Source organism: Antennarius striatus, chromosome 11 (genome assembly GCF_040054535.1).
Source record: "Antennarius striatus isolate MH-2024 chromosome 11, ASM4005453v1, whole genome shotgun sequence".
NCBI classification, from domain to species: domain Eukaryota; kingdom Metazoa; phylum Chordata; class Actinopteri; order Lophiiformes; family Antennariidae; genus Antennarius; species Antennarius striatus.
In genome coordinates, this window is record NC_090786.1 from 14348041 (window position 1) to 14368869 (window position 20829).

At 38.9% G+C, this 20829-nt stretch overlaps 1 protein-coding gene across 1 annotated transcript in view; it reads right to left on the minus strand.

Annotated features, from left to right (window-relative positions):
* The window catches only part of eys (eyes shut homolog), a 167693-nt gene that overhangs the window by 75936 nt on the left and 70928 nt on the right, over positions 1-20829 (minus strand). Inside the window, exons 25-30 of the mRNA XM_068326759.1 lie at positions 15429-15525; positions 14948-15055; positions 13658-13803; positions 4108-4279; positions 3678-3756; positions 3066-3265 (exon numbers count right to left, since the gene is read on the minus strand). Of these exons, the coding sequence (XP_068182860.1) occupies positions 3066-3265; positions 3678-3756; positions 4108-4279; positions 13658-13803; positions 14948-15055; positions 15429-15525 (802 nt within the window). The remainder of the gene's footprint in view (positions 1-3065; positions 3266-3677; positions 3757-4107; positions 4280-13657; positions 13804-14947; positions 15056-15428; positions 15526-20829) is intronic.

Sequence of the window (20829 nt, forward strand, 5' to 3'; positions counted from 1 at the left end):
GTTGATGTGCGAATCCATCCATCCATCCATCCATCTTCCACCACTTATCCGTAGTCGGGTCGAGGGGGCAGCAGCTTCAACAGGGAGCCCCAAACTTCCCTTTCCCTGGCCACATCCACCAGCTCTGACTGGGGGATCCCAAGGTGTTCCCAGGCCAGTGTTGAGATATAATCCCTCCACCTGGTCCTGGGTCTGCCCCGAGGTCTTCTCCCAGCTGGACGTGCCAGAAACACCTCCCTAGGGAGGCGTCCCGGAGGCATCCGCACCAGATGCCCAAACCACCTCAACTGACTCCTTTCCATGCGAAGGTGCAGCGGCTCTACTCTGTGCCCCTCGTGAACAGCAGTGTTTCTCACCTTATCTCTAAGGGAGACACCAGCTATCCGCCTGAGAAAGCCCATTTCAGCCGCTTGTATCCGCGATCTCGTTCTTTCGGTCATGACCCATCACTCATGACCATAGGTGAGGGTAGGAACAAAGATTGAACGGTAGATGGGAGAGCTTTGCCTCTCGGCTTAGCTCCCTCTTTGTGACAACAGTGCGGTAAAGCGACTGCAATACCGCTCCTGCTGCCCAAATTCTCCGTCCAATCTCACGCTCCATTGTTCCCTCACTCGTTAACAGGACCCCAAGATACTTAAACTCCTTCACTTGTGGAAGGACCTCATTCCCCACTTGGAGAAGGCAGTCCACCGGTTTCCTGCTGAGGACCATGGCCTCAGATTTGGAGGTGCCAATCCTCATCTCCGCCGCTTCACACTCGGCTGCAAACCGGACCAGTGAGCGCTGCAGGTCACAGGCTGATGACGCAAACAGGACCACATCATCTGCAAAAAGCAGTGATGCAATCCACCAAACTGTAAAGCCTCCTCACCACGACTACGCCTCGATATCCTGTCCATGAAAATCACAAACAGAATTGGTGATAAAGCGCAGCCCTGGCGAAGGCCAACAGCTACTCGGAACAAGTTCGACTTACTGCCGAGAACCCGAACGCAGCTCTCACTTTGGGCGTACAGGGATTGGATGGCCCTGAGGAGAGGCCCCCTCACGCCATACTCCCGCAGTACTTCCCACAGTATAACCCTGGGGACACGATCATATGCCTTCTCCAAGTCTACAAAACACATGTAGACTGGATGGGCATACTCCCAAGCTCCCTCTAGGATCCCTGTGAGAGTAAAAAGCTGGTCCGTTGTTCCACGACCAGGACGGAACCCACATCGTTCCTCCTCAATCTGAGGCTCGACAATCGGCCGGACCCCCCTTTCCAGCACCTTGGAGTAAACTTTCCCAGGGAGGCTGAGGAGTGTGATGCCCCTGTAATTGGCACACACTCTCTGGTACCCCTTTTTAAATAGAGGAACCACCACCCCAGTCTGCCACTCTTTCGGCACTGTCCCAGACTTGTTAAAGAGCAATGTCATCCACGACAGCCCCTCAACACCCAGAGCCTTCAGAATTTCCGGGCGAATCTCATCAACACCCGGGGCTTTGCCACCGTGCAGTTGTTTAACTACCTCGGTGACTTCGCCCCGAGAGATTGACTCTGATCCCCCATCATCTCCCAGCTCTGCCTCTGCAACAGAGGACAGGTCAGTTGGGGTAGTTGGATTTGAGGAACTCCTGATGTGCGAATGCAAAGCTCAATGTTACAACAATAATTTCAAGTCATATTAGAGAGGAATATCACCAGCATGAAAACCAGGAATGTAGAGTATCAAGTTATATGTTCAGAAAAATTTCAAAATAACTGACCACTGAATCATTTGCACTATAAACTCCTAGTCATTTAAATCTGGAAAGAACCAGACATATTGGAGAAATAGTTGACTGGCAGTGATTGACTGCAGATCTGTGGTTGTATCTTAGCATTCCATTTAAAGATTACATTTGACATGCCACAGCCTTTTCCTGTAGGACACTTTCCATGTTTAATACTACTTTCTGGTAAAAATGTTTTAAACTTTATTCCTTAATTTTCTGTTCCAATGTTGCAAATGTTTTAGTTAATGCTTTGGTTTTACATTATCATGATGTAAGAGTGGCATTTAAGCACCTTAAATCCAACTAAGACATGGACAGTGACAATGTCAGCATAATATCCAACAGCTTCAATTTTTGCATGGACACTAAATTTATAGGCTGGAATTGCTTCTAAAATCATGGGGCGGCAGGGGCAGAGCAGATGTCCTGTAGACAGATCGCCCCAACCATCGGCGGATCGAATCCTGCTCCCACCAGGACATCTTCGGAGGGAGTGTGAGCTGACGGTGGGAGGTGTAAGCTCACCTTCCAGCCACTGCCAAGGCGCCCTTGGGCAAGGCGCCGTCCCCCCTACAAGCTGCTCAATATGGGCGCGTTCCTGAAGCCGCTGCCCATCACTCTGCCTCCCTGTGTGTGTTGTTTGATGTGTGTACTAACTGCTAACTGCATGCTTACAGGGGCCTGTGTATACACTGATTGCCATAAACTAACACAAAGAACATGTAAAAATACCTGAGTGACTGTAATTTCCCTGCGGGGATTAATAAAGTGTACTTCTTCTTCTTCTTCTTCTCAGCTGGTCAAAAAACAAGTACCATGTTTACTCCCCATGCATGGGAGAAAGTTTGCTTGACCTGCCCTGCTGTGATCGCAAAGCTAAGATAGAATAGATGGAAAGTCACCCTCCAGGGGTGACAATAAATAGACCTTTTTCACAGGTAAATGGTAAATACAGATCTAGTTGAGATAACTAATTAAGGTTCTGTGTATTTTTATGTTTCAGAGAATGTGCAGTTAACCAATATGCAAAGAACAGTAATATAACTCATTTTATCATGAATGCAACAAAGCCTTTGGCTCATTGCAGTATTTCCTGTCACTTTGCCTAAGGTGAAAAATTTAGCCAGGCTTTACGTAGATCACGTAAATCCAATAGTTTAATTTTACGACACATGAAGAGATATTTAATCAGGAAATTTTGTTTCAATCATATATTATGATGAATTGAGCAGATGATGGTTTCAGTCTCGTTATAACGTAACAATAAATAATTGACTTCTGACAGTTGGCCAACTCACCTGCATGTAAAGTTAGACCCTTTTCCATCGACACAGGTGGCTCCATTGAAACACAGTGAGAAATTGAAAGCAACATGTTTGCATACATCTACATCAACCTCACAAGTTTTCCCTGTATAACCATCCTGACAGAAACATGCATATTTATCGATAAGATCCACACACGAGCCCCCATTCAAACAGGGGTTGGAGGCACAGTCCTGTGAAGGAAAAAACATAACATCTTTACAGGAGAGAAACACAAACACAATACCAGTAATATCAAATATATTGGTAGATAAAACTATGAAGTACTTCCAAAAACATTCAGAACAATTTTTTGGGGGGGTTAAATAGGAGGAAATCACTATTTATTGAGCTAAATGTTCTCAGACCCTGAAAACAGCTCAGTGTTTTATCTCTAGAGTACAACACAAGCCTTTGCTTAGATCAATTAGACATTAGCAATTGATTTTAATTAGGTATTTGTACAATGATTACATGATCCTGATAGTTCAACCGCCTTATTTTACAGAAAAATCTATAAAATTAGTGATACCAAAGCCAAAAAACGATTACAAAACTCTCAAGACATTTCTTGGGTCGTGGGTCGATTAATTAAACACAACTCACATCAATGTTTGTTTCACATCTGCTGCCTGTCCATCCTATTTCACAAAGACAGGAGTAGGAATATATTCCGTCTTTACAGCTGCGAGGGCCAAAGAGATGGAATTAATATTATTCATTAAAATTACACTACTTGATGAAACGAGCATTAATATATATGAAGGTCTTTTGCCATGTAGTTTATGTAGAATCCTATGAGAGCAGGGGAGAGACAGCCTTTGGAATGAATGAGTATTTCCCCTTCAACAGAATTAATGACTATAATTTCGAGACCACTGGGACAACCTGTAAGTGCATCACATTAACTCCTTACGACTTGTCACATATGTCGCCACTCACTGCGCTAGCAAGGAGTGTAATTAAAAATAATTCAGTTCTATTCTTGTATAATTTGCAGTGTTTCTGTATCAAATGGCAACAAAAAAACCAGTACCTCCCATGCAGACAATGCGCTGACACACATTCATCAATGTTGGTTTCACAGTGGAACCCAGTGAAGCCGTCAGGACACATGCAATGGTATTGATTTGATGCATCAATACATCTTCCACCATTTTGGCAGGGGTTTGATAGACACTCATCGATGTTGACATCACAAAATTGGCCTAGAAAATGAAGATGGTTTAATAAGACAGTACATGTTTAGCATCTGATTAAGAGAAAGGTTTTTTTTTTGTAGTTCAGTGCTAGAGAAATTTATAAAAATCCAAATGAGGCATTGCAATTGTTTTTTGTTTTTGTTTTTTGGTAGGGGGAGGAGGCCTCTTAGCCATATACAGCTGATTTAATTAACTAAGACAAGTAAATTCGATTCCTCTGTCTGTCTAGTTTCTCACCTCAAAACATCAATACAATTCTCAGAAACAGAAACTATAGCAAACATTTTTTTCCAAAAAGTCTTCCTGTGACTGAATTTTGGATCTCAGGTAATTGTATTTGCTGCTACACATTGACACACACATCGTTTGGTTTGTATTTATTTATTTTTTGCTGGGATTGGTTCAAATGAAAATCTAAGATTAAATTATTGCCATGATATGTAACAATTATATAGAAAGCTGGACTCTCATTTATAATGCATACTGCTTCGTTGCAGTAATTCATTAATTTCAACAGATACATTTGACTTCAGTGCCAAAATAATAGTAAATTTAAAAAAAACCCAAAAACATCACAGTTCCATGACAGGTTTTTGTGAGGATAAACTACTCACAATGAGATCATGTCTGGTCAGATTTCCATCATTAAAGGGTAATGAGTCAACAACCCAGTCCGACAACTTCAGATTTGTACAGCATTCCGTATCCAGTATGATTATATGTAAAGTAAAAAAAAAAAAAAGGGCGGTCTATTCCTATAAGAACTCACTGTCCATTACAAGCCGACTCACCAGCCTGACATGTTTTTCCCCTCGGGTCTCTTCAGGAGCCTTTGATATAAAGTGATCACAGGCTGACAGCAATGGTAAACATGAATGTGTTGTTTGGACATAACTGGCACTGCATTAAAGCATTTCTGGGTTCTGTAGCTCCAGCTATTAACTCATGCTATTTATTATGTGTCTTTTACTGAAAACACATATTGAATACTTTGAGTGGAAAAGCTTCCTAAATGGCTTTAACTTAACTCTATGATTTTGTTTTGACACTGTTAGTCATGTAATGGAGGAACAGCCTTTCATTTCCCACTAGAATTATACTTTAACTTTCACTATCCAACTTCCAGTAAACTGCAATAGAATCAAAGCACAATGAAGAAATATCATCCCCATCAACTTCCCTACATAAGCACTTGTCCGAACAGATTTTTGTCTTCAGAGGACAGATTGAGATTAAATAACTGATGATTAATACAGTTCAGGCTGAAACAATGTACATGTCCGATGAAAGAAGAGCTGCGACTAGCCCATTGTAAACACACAGTGTCCTATGTATAACATAAATTAAAATCAGAATACAACCTTTCTCAGCTAAAAAGAAATTTAGAATGAAATTGCAAAAATCAATGAAGCTGACATTATTAGAATCATGTTTACACAGCATCCCATTTCTAGTGGAATCAAGGTTATAAATTTAAATTAAAATCTAAATTTTCCTTGGGACAGGCACTTTTATGGTTAAGTGGTTATTCTAGTAAAGAATTTGATCAGCAAATCAACAAATTGCCTATAACTGCTGATATAATTTAATAAGATCCCACTTCGATAATGTGAGCACCTTCAAAACATCATTTTTTCTTATAAAATCTTCTTCTTCTTGACAATTTTTGACAAACAGGTATACATTATTTGTTTTAAAAGCAGGAAGAATCAAAAAAATAAGTGGCAGATTTTAAACTTCCTTTTGGGGCAAGCAAAAATGCCATTTTATATGGGCATTTCCAGGAGGAAAAAGGTTGAAGATTCTTCTGACTAAAGTGCAGAAGCCATTTAAGAAGAATGTGTCTAAAAGGAATCAAAATCGATTTTAACTATTTCACAGCTATGAACGATTTAGACACTTACAAAACGTGTGGTGTGTCAAAGGTGTCTTATGTTCCATGTTGAGTGCGGAACTTCTGTTAAGTCAGTGTTTGTTTAACTCACTTATGTTTTGACTAGTTTCCTACTATTATTTTTTTTGAAATGTAAATTCCTTTTTGTGTGAATCTCTTTTGGAGTTTGTGTGATTATCTGGTAATTTGGCTTTTGTGAAAAAAAGTGATTTTAAAAATCAAAATCCTCTTCTTCCTTCTCTTCTCTATTCCTTTTGTCCCATTAGAGGCCGCCACAGCGTGTCATTCTTTTCCATATCAGCCTATCTTCTGCATCCTCCTCTCTAACACGAACTGCCCTCATGTCTTCCTTCACTACATCCATCTACACTCTGTTTGGTCTTCCTCTTTCCTTGTAGCTCTATTTTCAACACCCTTTTACCAATATACTCAGGATCTCTCCTCTGGATGTGTCCAAACCAATCAAAAGTCTGCTCTCTCTAACTTTCTCTCCAAAACTCATTTCTGAACCTATCCATCCCGGTCATTCCTAGAGCACCTCAAAATCTTCATTTCCACCACCTCCAGCTAATCCAGTCTCCCTCATGCATACCACAGTTCCTCTCTGGGTATCCTGTCATAAGCTTTCTCTAGATCGACAAAGACGCAATGTAGCTTCTTCTGACCTTCTCTGTACTACTTCATTTTCCCTTTCATTCATTCATTCATTCATTCATTCATTCATTCATTCATTCATTCATTCATTCATTCATTCATTCATTCATTCATTTGTTCATCCATTTGTTCATTTGTTCATTCATCTTCAACAGCTTGTTTTGCTTTTGCAGGTCACAGGGATTGCTGGTACCTATCCAAGCAAACTTACAGGCAAGAGGTGGTGGAAACTTCGGGTGTCGGATGCAGCCACATGAAAGACAAACAACCAGTCACGCACACACTCACACCTACTGACAATTTGAAACTGACCAGTTCACCTGAAGTCCATGGTTTCAGAGCAAGCCGGAGACCCCAGAGACAACCCACGCAGACACAGGGAGAACATGCAAACTCCGCACAGAACAGGACTCAAACCCGGAACCATCTTGCTGTGAGGTGCCAGCGCTACCCCCTGCATCACCGTAACGCCCCATTTTTTTAATAGTATTTTTAAAAAACCCATGATAACTTGGCCCTCATAATATGACTCCTTCACCACGACAAAGCACCTCTAGAATCTTAAACTATGTTAGTATCATTAATATAACTTGGATAACTATTCAATCCTCAACTTGTAATGTCAAAAAATAGGGAAAAAAATCCTGACTTTGCTTCATTTTTCCGAACATCTTTGAATAAGAACATGAACAACAGGTAGTTATTGTTAATATCAAGACAGCATCTCCATTGTACAATTATTGATAAGAGGCTGTACAGTATAATCAAATGATAAATGCTCATTGTAAGTGAAACACATGAGGAAACAATAACTGTACCTTAGTGTCCCTGACCAGACTTGATCAAGTGCAGCATTGAACTAATTGAAAACCATGTCTGATACACATGTTCTGTCAGTTATGAATACATCTCCATGAGAGCCCAATCCATGGAAATTGTCCTTCATGCAATCTGCCGACAAAAAAACAAACCTGTGAATTGTCTGAGAAAGAACCCATAGCTTGACTGTCCTTCACCCGTATTCAGTCTGAACATGTCCAAGTATGTCGCCTTCATTCAGAGAGTTGATGGTGTTGATTAATAATGCAAAGCTCTCAGAAATAGCATTGGGATCACAGAAGTAATGGAAAAGAAGGGAAAGTGGGATCTGTGTAAGCAATACTAGACAACCGTTTTTGTTTTTTTTTCAGATTCTGTCTCCTGTCAACAAATCTGTACAGCAATTCAGAAAACAGGGATAACTGTGTGTAATGCTTTGATGCAACACATTGGTCAAAAGTGATTCAATTGCTTGCACTACACATTTGAAACAATCTTAGCTCATCATTCAGTATTCCAGGATTTCCTCAATTAATTTTTTTTTAATGATCATGCATCATCATTTATTTGTTTTCCTATTTTACCTTTTGACTAAAAACTCTTGCTATCACTAACATTCTATGCACAAGATCGATCAAAAATGACTCATGTCTATTTTTCATGTAATTTAATGTGTGGCTGAGTGTTTCAGTGATATATCTTTGAGAAACAAATGGTCAGAAATGAAACACATGCATACTATTGGCCAGCAAGATAGCGACATTTAAATCTATTGTCCTTAGGTAATTATTGGGGCAAACATGTTGTACTTCGTTAGCTAACTACATGGCCAAGTAATTAGACCCCTATCAAGAAGGCAACCGAATCAGTTGAGATTTATAGCTCAGAACTTAGTTTCACTGGTAACCTTACTCTGATGAGCTGAATGTAGGCTTGTGTCCTTTGGAGCCCAATGCAGAATAACAAAGCAGTGGATGACAGCAGTCTGAAGAAACCAGAAATGAACCAGTACTCCAACTACACAAGAGGAATGCCACAATGGATCAGATGGTTAGCACCTACTCTTGTAAGCAGAGAACACAGCGCTGGCCCATGTCCCATGGATGTTACCCCCCTCAATGTTTACCCCAATTTCAGTGCACAACATTGTGATTGCATGGTTGGTGTGACTAATGCTTGCTGGCTATTCATCAAAGAGCTGGGCAAATAGCTTGTCATGCCAAAAATGATGATATGCATGGAGGACACAACAAAACTCAAAAAGCATATTACGGAGGCAATCGGAAAATGTGGATCAAGAAAACAAATGCCTCCACTCATCCACAGAAGAACTTCAGAGAGGGGGGGCAGTGGACGAGGACGAGGTGTGCAATCTGCACGTGTTCCAAAGACAGAAAGTCAGCAGCTGGTGTTCCCAGTGCACCAGGCCTATGTGCAAGGTGCACAAACATGTAGTGGTACTTTACGAGGCATGTTAAAATTGCAATCGCACTTTGTGTTGTGATTTGATAAGTTGTATTTTATTTTATTTGGTTACATTTCACCGGTTTACAGTTGTCGCATTAGAGTCACAGTACAGGTCAACAGCTGTGTGTGTGTGTATGTCATAGATAAACATTTTGCAAAAATCAAATGTATTGCTTGGTCTTAGTCACTGCTAATGCAAGGAATTGAAACAAATTTCTATTGTAGCATTACATTTAAAAAATTGTAATGCTACAAAATTTTAATTTGGATTGATGAGTCACTTTTGACCCTTGTGTGTAAACATGATGTAATAATTCACATTTTTCAATGCATGGAAGTAAAAATAAAAATCATGATTTGTGGTAATAAAAAATCCTAAACCACTGCTCAGCATTTTTGTAATTTTTTCATTTAAATGATGAGTGTGTGTGTGTGTGTGTGTGTGTGTGTGTGTGTGTGTGTGTGTGTGTGTGTGTGTGTGTGTGTGTGTGTGTGTGTGTGTGTGTGTGTGTAAGCGCGCACACGCACCTGCGTGTACGTTCCAGCCTGTATGTATGTGGGATATCTTTTGTATATATTCTTTTTCCAATCTCTTCACTAGGTCAAAACTGAGAACAACAGACAAAGACAACAAAAAAATTAGTACTGCAATGGTGTCTTTAAATTTATGGCTGTAAAAGTTAAAATGCTCATTTTAACAAGAGCAATAATTGTAAGTTTGTAAAAACTGACTAGAAATGCATACATTTTATGGTTCTTTTTTCTTTTTCATGTTTTTTCATGAGTGATGCACCAATTATGTATTCTCATGTTTTTAATCTGGGTTACAAGTTGTAAAATACATTTGGGGTGGCATTTTACAACCCAACAAAAACGTTTAGAGGATTGAATATGAGATTATATAGTGAATATGTCATGCTGCACACTGGACAACATAGTTCTAAAATATTTTTTTTATATCAGCATGGAAATATAATTAATATACCTGTAATTACAACTACATAACTAGACGGATTAGTGTGCAGGGGAAATTAAATCTGAAATTGTGTAAAATTGCACAAAAATATTTTGAATCTTGTACAAAAAATTGAATAATAAAATAGAACCTCTCTTCTGTTGAGATAAATAGTAAATTAAATATATCAAAAAGTTAAATTTCCATTATATGGGCATTACTTTTCAAAAATAGCAGATCACTACTGAGAGCAGATGCAATTCATCAACTTCACTCAGCAAAACACTGAATTTACCGAAGCCAGGCAACACTACTCAAGCTAGAACATCGTCATCCACCAATGTGCTGACTGAGGAGGCTGCAACAATGTGCTGATTGCACTGTACTATCACTCATGGGAACACACTTCTTAATGATGGGTGAAGTAGAGAAAAGAGAAGGTGACGAATTGTGTGCTTAAAACATGATTTATATAAACAGGATTACCCATTAATCATGTTCCTGTAATTACTTCTCACCTCAGTACTGAACACAATGCTTATAAATGAATATAGATAAATAACACATTATTGGAATTCAAGACCCTTTTAGACGAAATGGTTTAAATAATGATCAGACAGCTGAGATCATGGCAGGCTACCTACGAGATGCTGCATCCTTTAAAACATTAAAATGTGACAAAACGATTGTGTTTTGTATAAAAATAAAGCAGCATTACACATGATGAGGTTAGAGCTTAAACAAAAAGCAGTTATTAGACATGTGATTCATGTTCCCACCTGGCTTGCTAAGAAGATACAGTAAGTACTGTGAAATAAAAGTATCAGTCCTACTTTAACATTTTCCTTGAAAGTGGGTCAGCTGTTAGAAATGCAAAACATTTAGCGATGAAAACTGGTGGAGGCATCGGAAATTCATGTAAAAAATCTTCAATCAACTATTTTTCTTTTCAAAGCTCAAAAATGTAACGTCAATTAAAAAAAGAAAACACCATAATAAATGGCGTTTAAATGGCATTTACATGGCCACAAACGAACGTCTTTCACCTTAGTCTCCAAGATTGAGGTACCTAAAAGTATGAAAATACGAGAGGCCCTCTTTAAACATGGTGTCTAGTTTGTCTGTTCTAGGCTACTACAGAAACATACTCATCTCTGGTCCCTTTTAAAATAAGACGTCATTCCAATGTAGGGAATTTTCACAAAGTATCAGGTATTTATGGATGAATGTAAGCTTCACTACAAATATCTAAACTGGCAACCTGCACAGGGTGCCTCACCCTGATTCACTGTCAGCTATCATAAGGAATTAAGAGAAGAGTATTCCATTTCAACCATTACAATCATACACAAAACCATAAAAACATATCCATCATGCAACTAATTAGCTTCTGTTAGAACCTGAAGATTTAGTGAAAGAGCAGAAAATGTCACGGTTTGGCGTGGCAGTTCTGGTGTCTGGCAGGGAGAGGCCAGGCTGGTGGGTTGAGCCACGGCTCCACACCTGAGACTTATCCACACCCCCGTTCTGATCGTTCACACCTGAACTTCATTGGGGTTATCATGATGAGGCTTTTTAAGCCTAGCTCAATGAGAGCTAGGTGCTGGTTCGTTTCTCTTGTTTGGTTCCTGGAAATCTGTTATGTTTCTTGCCTGTCTGGAAAATTCTTTCAGTTTTGAATAAATCATGGATGGAAGATTCGCTTTTGGTGTCCTGCACTTGGGTCCATATCCTGCCTCTCATGACAGAAAGTCAATGTGACATGATTGACCATCAACCAAAGTAAAGAGGAAATGCAATTTCAATTAATTTGCCTTATTCGCATTCATGAAAGTAAGCAGATATAGCACTGGACTGATGTACAGTGCGCCCTCACGCATCCGCGCATCAAAGCTTGTGACTTCATCTCATCACGGATTTTTGGCAGGTAGTCACATGATACTGTACATGCATTCTATTGGCTGATGGCATCAAGGACTGCGCTTGGTTCAGTGAATCTTGGACTTCCGTGAGACACAAACGTGCTTTATACAGTCGATGAGAGCGTGGTTAAAGGTAATACAGATAGAAGGTGGTTTAATGTCAATATGGGGAGGGTTCATAAACGTTTAAACTACCGTAAATAAGATAAGTAGTTTGTCGCTCCATTTTGGAATTCATTAAATGCATGTGGTTGTTGGAACACATTAACCACAAAGAATGAGGTCGCACTGTATTAGTAAAAAGCTTCAGCTGCTCTGATCAGAATTAATGTTGGCATGTTTGGTATGGGAGAAAAATGAACAAATTAATTATTTGTTGGTGGAGGCGGCACGGTGGCGCAGTGGCTAGCGCTGTCGCCGCACAGCAAGGCGGTTCCAGGTTTGAGTCCCTCTGTGTGGCTTTTGTCTATTCTCCCGGTGTCTGCTTGGGTTCTCTCTGGGTTCTCCGACTTCCTCCCACCGTCAAACAAATGCGCTTCAGGTTTATTGGCTGTTCCAAATTGTCCGTAGGTGTGAGTGTGTGCGTGCGTTTCTGTGTCTTTGCAGTGCACTGGCGTCGCACCCGGAATTCGCCCTGCCTTACACCCTCAGTCAGCTGGAATAGGCTCAAGCTCCCCGCAACCCGCGCAAGCGGATGAAGCGGTCACAGAAAATGAATGATTTTTTTTGGTTGACATAAATGTGACAAGACAATCAGGTGACACACAATGTACCTCAGGGAGAGAAGAGATGGGGCACCATACCAGCACAGAATGACATTTCAGTCAATTCCAAACCCTCTGCAAAAACACCAACTGATAAATCACCCATAGATTGAACATTTAAAAAGGACTAGGGTAAATAGGAGTTCCAAGAAATAACATCACTGTGAACTAATTTGTATTTTTTGCGAAAACTTGCATTGCTGTTCCTGGACTCATGTTGCCAGAACAAATACTTTGTAAGAGTTCTCACTGGTTTGAGACAATCCAAACTGTATCCTCTGGCTGCTCACTCTCTTGGGAAACCCTGTTTCCTCTGATTTGAGCAACAGAAAAAGTAATGACTTATACTATGCAGCGTGTAGGCCTAATAATAAAAGCTGCTTCTGTGGGAATTGGGCCATGTGTGTCAGGTTCAGCTCTCCAGAGTAGCAATACCTCAGAGACTTCCCCCCTCTCTCAACTGGGGAAGGATAAATTGATGATACAGTCTGGAAGACAAATGAAATTAATCTTCCGAGTACCTGACATGAATCGGCTTTAGATTCACACACACGAGCTCGCACACACAGGCTAAAATAACTTGATATCAGTGAGTGAAACATAAGACAAATGGACTGAAATAAAACACTGATGGCATTCTGAGATTAAAGAGCATGATGAAATAAAATAAATGTAACTATCGGACACTGAGATGTTTTGATCAGGGATTTATCTCCCGTTAGCTTTACTGAAGGGCAGTCACTGTATCTTTCAGTGGCAGCTGGGCCAATTAAAAGCAGGCATTGTGTAGCAGTTTTTATTATATTGAGCCAGATCTGCTTCCGAGTTGCTCTGGTGGCCACTGGGGTCATGATAAGCTTTTCAGACCCCTGTATTGATCTTCACGTCACCTAAGGGCAGAGGAGCTACCTGTGAATCCAGGGCGACAGACGCACTTGAAGCCCCCGGGTGTGTTGATACAGATGCCCTCATGTAGGCAAGGTGAAACTTCACACTCGTTCACATCCAGGTTGCACAGTGTTCCAAAATAACCTAGAGGGCAAATGCAGTGAAACCTAAGGAGGAAATAATTTATTAGTAAATAAATGTACTGCTGACCAGTCACAGTAATGACAGCATACTTTTATCATTTTTACTACTGATTTCTTTATCAAGTACTTGGAGAAAAACTGTCAAACCTTAGCGTGTGACCCATTTTTCACTTTTAAATAACGACAGCCCTTTTCACTAAACCTGAACAACGTGGTGTTAATGAAGCCTCCCTCTATATAACTTCATTTCAACAATGTCTGAATGCATATTACTGAAGAACATAGCCCATAATATACAATAATGCAGTTTACTCTATTGAAGTTCCTCTGCAGCTGCTGGTAAGTATAATATTCCCTACAGAGGAGATGGTTATCTTGCTCGTGAGTGAGAGGATAACACATCAAATGTCATTAGATGCCTCTGTGCTAAAATCTTTCTCATCAGTTAAAGATTTATTCATTGGTAATCCAGTTACATCAAATGGAATTTCTCAAACAAGCTAAATGATATTTTCTATCATACAGCACAAAAGAGCTGTGTAATTACGCGAACTTGACAGACACTGGTCTGGTTGGAGGCACAAAAAGTATTGACAGACATGAGACGCTGAATGTTGAATGAGTATTTGCTCCCAGTTTGGATGGACTTTGGTCTGTTGAGTCAGGGACACGGAGATAGCAGTGTGAATGGTGTTTGCAGTGGACAGCAAGGTTAAAACACACCTGATGTGAACTTCCTGGTTTGTGCAATCAGGGAGAGTGCTCTGAGCAAGGCCAGGTCACATGGGAGTGAAATCATGACGGGAGACAAACTGGAGACAAACCATTTAGGACTCAAATTGGCCCTGGGACTTCTCTATCCATCTGTCGGACTAAGCCTGGAAGCCCCGGGGCTCCCATTAAGCACAACAGAGCGAAGCACCAGTGGAGTAGAGCCCAATCTAGATACATGATGTGTTCTTGCTGAGTTCGCTCTCTGTCTTTAGAATAGCAGCTTATGTGTGTCAAGGATGAAGACAGTCTTGTTATATAAACTGGAACGCGTTGAAGAAGAACACCATAACCTTGTGTGCTTCAACTTTCAAATCAAACCCAGGATACTAATTTTGCCTGGTTGTTACTGATATGTGTGAATTTTAAACTGGAAAATAACAGGAAAGATGCTCACTTGTTCACAAGATCTTGACAAAGGCCAGCATTGTGACAAGGACTAGAGGCACACTCGTTGATGTCTTCTTCACAGTGAGAGCCAGAAAAGCCCGACTTACAATGACAGCTGGAAAGGAAAAATCATTGATTTTACATATTTTATTCCACCCCCCTCTAAAAAAAAAAAAAAATCTGAAATTTGGAATCACATATTTAGCATGATTCCATATGCCAGGCAATGTGTGAAGGCTTGTTTGAATGAAACCAAAGTCTCTATGACAAGAGACCAAAATGTAAGACAATTTGACCCCATTTCAATTGAAAATAGTGCATTACAAAAAAAAACAAAAAACAAACACCTTAGGGTATTTTTATGCCCTGAAACTCTGCATACTCATATCAACGCTCAAATTTGTTAATGTTTAAAATCTTTACAAAGCCTGAAATTTTATTGATTTCCAAGACATAAAAAAATCCTGGTTATGGTTAACATTACTTACCTGTAACTGTTGACCCAGTCTACACAGTTTCCCCGGTTCTGGCATGGATTTGAACTACACTCATCGGTGTCAATTTCACACCGACTTCCTTCAAATCCTAAAAGATAAATGAGATGGTCATGGATCAGCAAGCCCCACTGCATCCTGAAAACGTCAGGACCGATGATAACAAAGGCCCCACTGAATGCCATTTTAATGGAACTAGTAGCCCCTGTAGCATATCTCATCTTCCCGTTCTCAGCACTTACTGTTTCCCCTTAGAGAGTATGTAAGTCTAATAATACTTTAGTGCCATGGACAGATTGGTCTGAGGGTTGGTGGTTTGAGGTTTGGGAGGTGTGTGTGTGTGTGTGTGTGTGTGTGTGTGTGTGTGTGTGTGTGTGTGTGTGTGTGTGTGTGTGTGTGTACAATTGTTCATTTGGGTTTCTATGTGTGTGAGAGAAAGCCAGCCAGCAGGGGAACATCTTGTTAAGTTAGGGTAAGAGGGAGAGGAAAGCCCATGAGCTCCTCTGCCCTTTTCATCTTTTCATTAGGGGGTTGAGGGGCATGATGGCTAAGCAGATCAGCATGGATATTTTGTTGTACTTTTGAACACATCCAGGGAGCTTGCAATGTTTTGCCTGTTGGAGGTATTCTTTCGACATTTAGGTTACAAAATAGATTTTTTGCTGAATAAATGAAACAAAATCCCATTTTTTCCTGGAATAAAAATTATGAGTGAATTAAAAAAAAAGATTAATTCATTGTATCGGGGCAGAAAGGGACCAATGACTCGTGGTCTGAATTGAAATCTGAAACTTCTATTTTGAAGACCATTTGCCTCTCTACTTAGTGATCTCAGACTCATACCCAATCAGACTGAACCTAAAACCTGGACTAAAAATGTATTTAAAGACATGCTCTGGGTGTCCTGCTTTGACTCCCTGAGTGCTTTAACTGGTACAGGATTATATATCATTGTCCAAATGCTCATGCCAAAAAAAAGTCTTGAAAATGGTGAAGAAAATCTCAGGAAAGAGAAATGAATAGTATATTATTATATTATTCATAGCACCCTTTTTCTAATTTCAGCACTTTTGAAATTTATGCTATTATGAATAAAATAACAGTAATATATTGAAAAAAAAAGACCAAACATTTGGCATGCATTGATGCAGCATCTGTGAGCCATTATTTCTGGTTTGCTATTTAGCAGAATGGGATTCATTACTGTTGATTATTATTTGTGAAGAAAAAACCCCAATGACTTAGAACTGAATGATGCTCTATTAGGAATCCTCAGAGTGCATTCTGCATCAGCTACATTATATCTGGAAAAAAAAAAATCATATTTGGAATACAGTGCTCAACGCTCGCAACTTCAACTCATCGCGGATTTTTGGTAGGCAGTCACATGATACCGTACATACATTCTATTGGCTGACGGCATCCAGAGGTGTTCTCCGTTCCGTGAGTCTCGGACTTACGTGAGACGCAAAAGTGTTTTAAACAGTCAGTAAGAGTGTGGAAAAAGTTATTACAGATAGAAGGTTGTTTAAAATCAGTATGGGGAGGGTTCATAAACGTTTAAATTACCGTAAATAATAAGATAAATAGTTTGTGGCTCTATCGTGGAATTCGGTAATAGTGTGTGGTTCCTGGAACACATTAATTGTGAGGAACGAGGGCACACTGTACTGTAAATCATATTTAAATAAATAAAGATAGCAGACTGATATTAATAGAAAAACTGCAACACTGACAATTTCATGTATCTAAGAGCTTTAAGAATGAGTTAAGATGAGAAAAAACCATGAGACCACAGCAAGTAAAAAAGCATCTGGTGAATTATGGGACAGCACAAGTTTCCAATGCTAGTCTGTCAGTCAAAGCAATGGTGGAGTACCTCCGGGACTATTTTGGATGTCACCCTAATGTAATGCATCTTCTGCCACTAGCAGTGACTGGAGGCTTCGCTTTGACCGAGTACAGAGATGGTTTCCCAAGACGAGTCCTCCCGTAGTCAGTCCATCATCTGACTGGAGCTGCAGTGCTGCTCCTGCCAGCAAGCTTCTCAGCGGAAAACAAATTGAGGGTATTCAATGCGGATAGCTAACAATCTCTGATGAACATTTCACCTGAGATGCAAATGATGTCTTCATTTCAACACTATGGATCTGATTCAGACAACGACATTTGTTCCTAAAATCTTCATATCAAAGTTGCTGTCAGTGGAAATTGACAATTCCTCAGCGCTCATTTAAAGTGAAATTCAGTTTCTAAAACATATATTGTGGTCTTTGTGGTGTTATCTACTGTAAGTTCTGATGCATTAAATCTCAGATTTCACTGATGGATAATTCTGTGTGGTTTTCATTGTGAAGATCAAAGAACATCATCATTCCCGCAAATAAAAACATCCTGAGTTCCAGTCTTATATTTTTGGACATGCATAGTGCACAAAAATTACCACTGATGAAGTGGGACCTCTAGCTTACATGCAATGAGTCAATGTAACATAAGAGATTGCCCTGAAATTTAGGGAACACACTGAAACACCTTTCGTTTTTAACTTGGCAGCTTTCTTCATGTTCCACCTAAATGCCAATTTGTCATTCAAGCACTAAAAATACTTTCATACTCGTAAGAAGTATGATGACATTATAAAAATGGAAACACTGCCACAGTCTACGTTCACACGAATACCATAAATAGAAAACGCACGGTGAAAAAGTGTAGCAAAATGTAATTTTAGATTCAGGTTATATAATTTATGAACTGCTTTTTCACATTCATGCTACCAATAAAATTTAGACCAGCTAATCATTAGCTTCAACAAACCTTTAGGACTCAAAATATACAATTAAACTGTTTCATTAAATGGTTGTGTTACTCTAATGACTTAAGCTACAAGTCAACCACACCCATCTATTTGTTAATTAATGTGGACTATTAAACCAGACGTGATGAAGTGAAGTGGTATGTGGAGCAGACTGGCTGCTGCTGCACGCTCTCCATGGACTATGCTAAAGGCATTGTCTGTTATATTATCTGAAATAATGGACACACATGAGTTAGCTCCAACAGTCTCTTTGTTGAATCACTCACAAGTAACCACTGTAACCTTTACCCCAAGAAAAACCTGACAATGATGCACATTTTGAAGCTCAAAATGATATTTAGAAAGACATGACCATGAAACCAAAAGTCACTCAAAGACTGTGAGTACAGCTTCCACTGACAATCAGCATCAGCCGCAGTAGCGTGGAGTTTTAGTTTGATTGAGTCTGCAGGTTATCACTTTCTCTGCTTTATGGCATTAAATGTCCAAGATGTCTTTTAATCAGCTAGCTGAACAAAGCAGATAAAAATAAAGCAAGTAAATCAAGAGGCTTGCTTCGAGAAAGAAAAAAAGGATCGTCAAGGAAGATGTCCATGTAACTCTTCTGTTAAATATCTAAGTAAAAGCATGCACACATTTAAAAAATGTTCCCTGTGAGAACATGAAACATCAACACAGTTCTATACTTGCTTCTGTAAGGTTTGGATTCTTCTTTTTGTTGAGATATTACTGTACTTAATCCACCCATTATACGTTACAACAATATAACATACCTTAACAGAGATAAAATGAGATCATAACTTTATAAATCATTGACAAAAGTAAAAGATGATAAAAATGGAACTCAGTAGAACATCGTGGTTAAACTAATGTCCAACTTTATGAAAACCAAGCGTTATTCAGGACAAAATTCATGGTTTGATACAAAAGATACTAAATGCTGGTTCATTTTTGGATAAACACTGTCTGTCTGCTGAGGGAGGTTAATATGATCATATGACCCTATATGACCCTCAGAGCACTGACAAGGTCAGCTAATGTTGACAAACCTTGCTGCTCCTAGGAATAATGTAAAAACGGTAATGTTCTAGGTTATGTCTGGGAGTAATATCTGGAGTTGCAGAAAATTGGATGTAAGATATTGGGACTACATTGATAAGGGAATGGATGGTTGAAACAACAATGTGCCATGATTGTCAAAATTCAACGTATGAAAGCATATTGTGATGAGGGATGTGCTTGATTTAAATTCTGGGGATGGGGACAACACAAGAAAGGCAGCTTCTACCTGTCATCCCTTCTTTTTAGACGTTGTTGATGTTGCAAATGAGATCAAGTCTGTTGTAATTATGTGTCTGAAAAAATAAACAAATAAATAAAATGAATAAATAAAGATCTTGTGAGCGCTTAAGTGTTTGTCTATTAATAAAAGGTAAGGTTAGAAATACTGGCAACTAAAAAGATTTATTTAAATTTCAGCCTGAAAGTACCAATGTACAATAGACTCAACTTCACAGTCTCTCAAAATTGATAATAAGCCTCTCTTGACTTTGCTGCATAAAATTATAATTTTCTGCCAGCACTAAGGTCTGTCTCTGCAGATTTACATACAGGACATACTTAGTACTCAGGGGTTTAACACCAATATGTTAGAACTTACTGATGACCGACAATTTTTATCAAGTGAAAATCTCTGACATCATTACGTGCTCATTAAATATTTTTTACTGCTGTTTTTAATGCAGCAGCTGCACTGGCATGAAATGGAGGTCTTGATATCGGGGAAAAAAGCACATTTTGCCCTGAGAAACAGAATATCAATAGTGTGCTGAGACCTTTGCTCAGTGAATGAAGGGTCATGGCTTTTTACTGAGACTGAACACTGACTACATTTTAATGTTTTATTGCTTCCCATTTCAGAATATTGATATCATGAGCTAGGAATATCTGAAATATCTTTGATTAGAATGTATATTCTATTTTGAATTTAGTTTTGTCAGTCTCTAAGTTCAGCTCCTCTCTGAGCCTGGACACTTAATAATAAAAAAAATCAATAAAGATTTTATTTTACAAAACTATTTAAATAAAGTTATTGTTATAAACCATTTCACAAATTTAGATGAAGCAATAAATGTCATCTGCATGAAATAGATATATATGATCGAATGGTTAAGCTGAACAGTTAGCTCTAGTTAATCTACGCAGAAAGATTAAATAAACAAACAACTGAATTAATGAGTCTTTTTGGGGTTTCATAAGTAAAGCTCCAAAAGTTGAGGTATATTATCTTTTCTTTTACCATACAGTTCTAAGAGAGATAAGGAGATCATGGTTATTTAATTACATCTACTGGAACACCTACTGGAACACCTTCTCTTATTTATATATATATATATATAATATATAATATATATATATATATATATATATATATATATATATATATATATATATATATATATATATATATATATATATATATATATATATATATATATATATATATATATATATATATATATATAATTTAAAAAAAATATATAGAGAGACTCATCTCATTTAAATCAGATTGTCTATCTC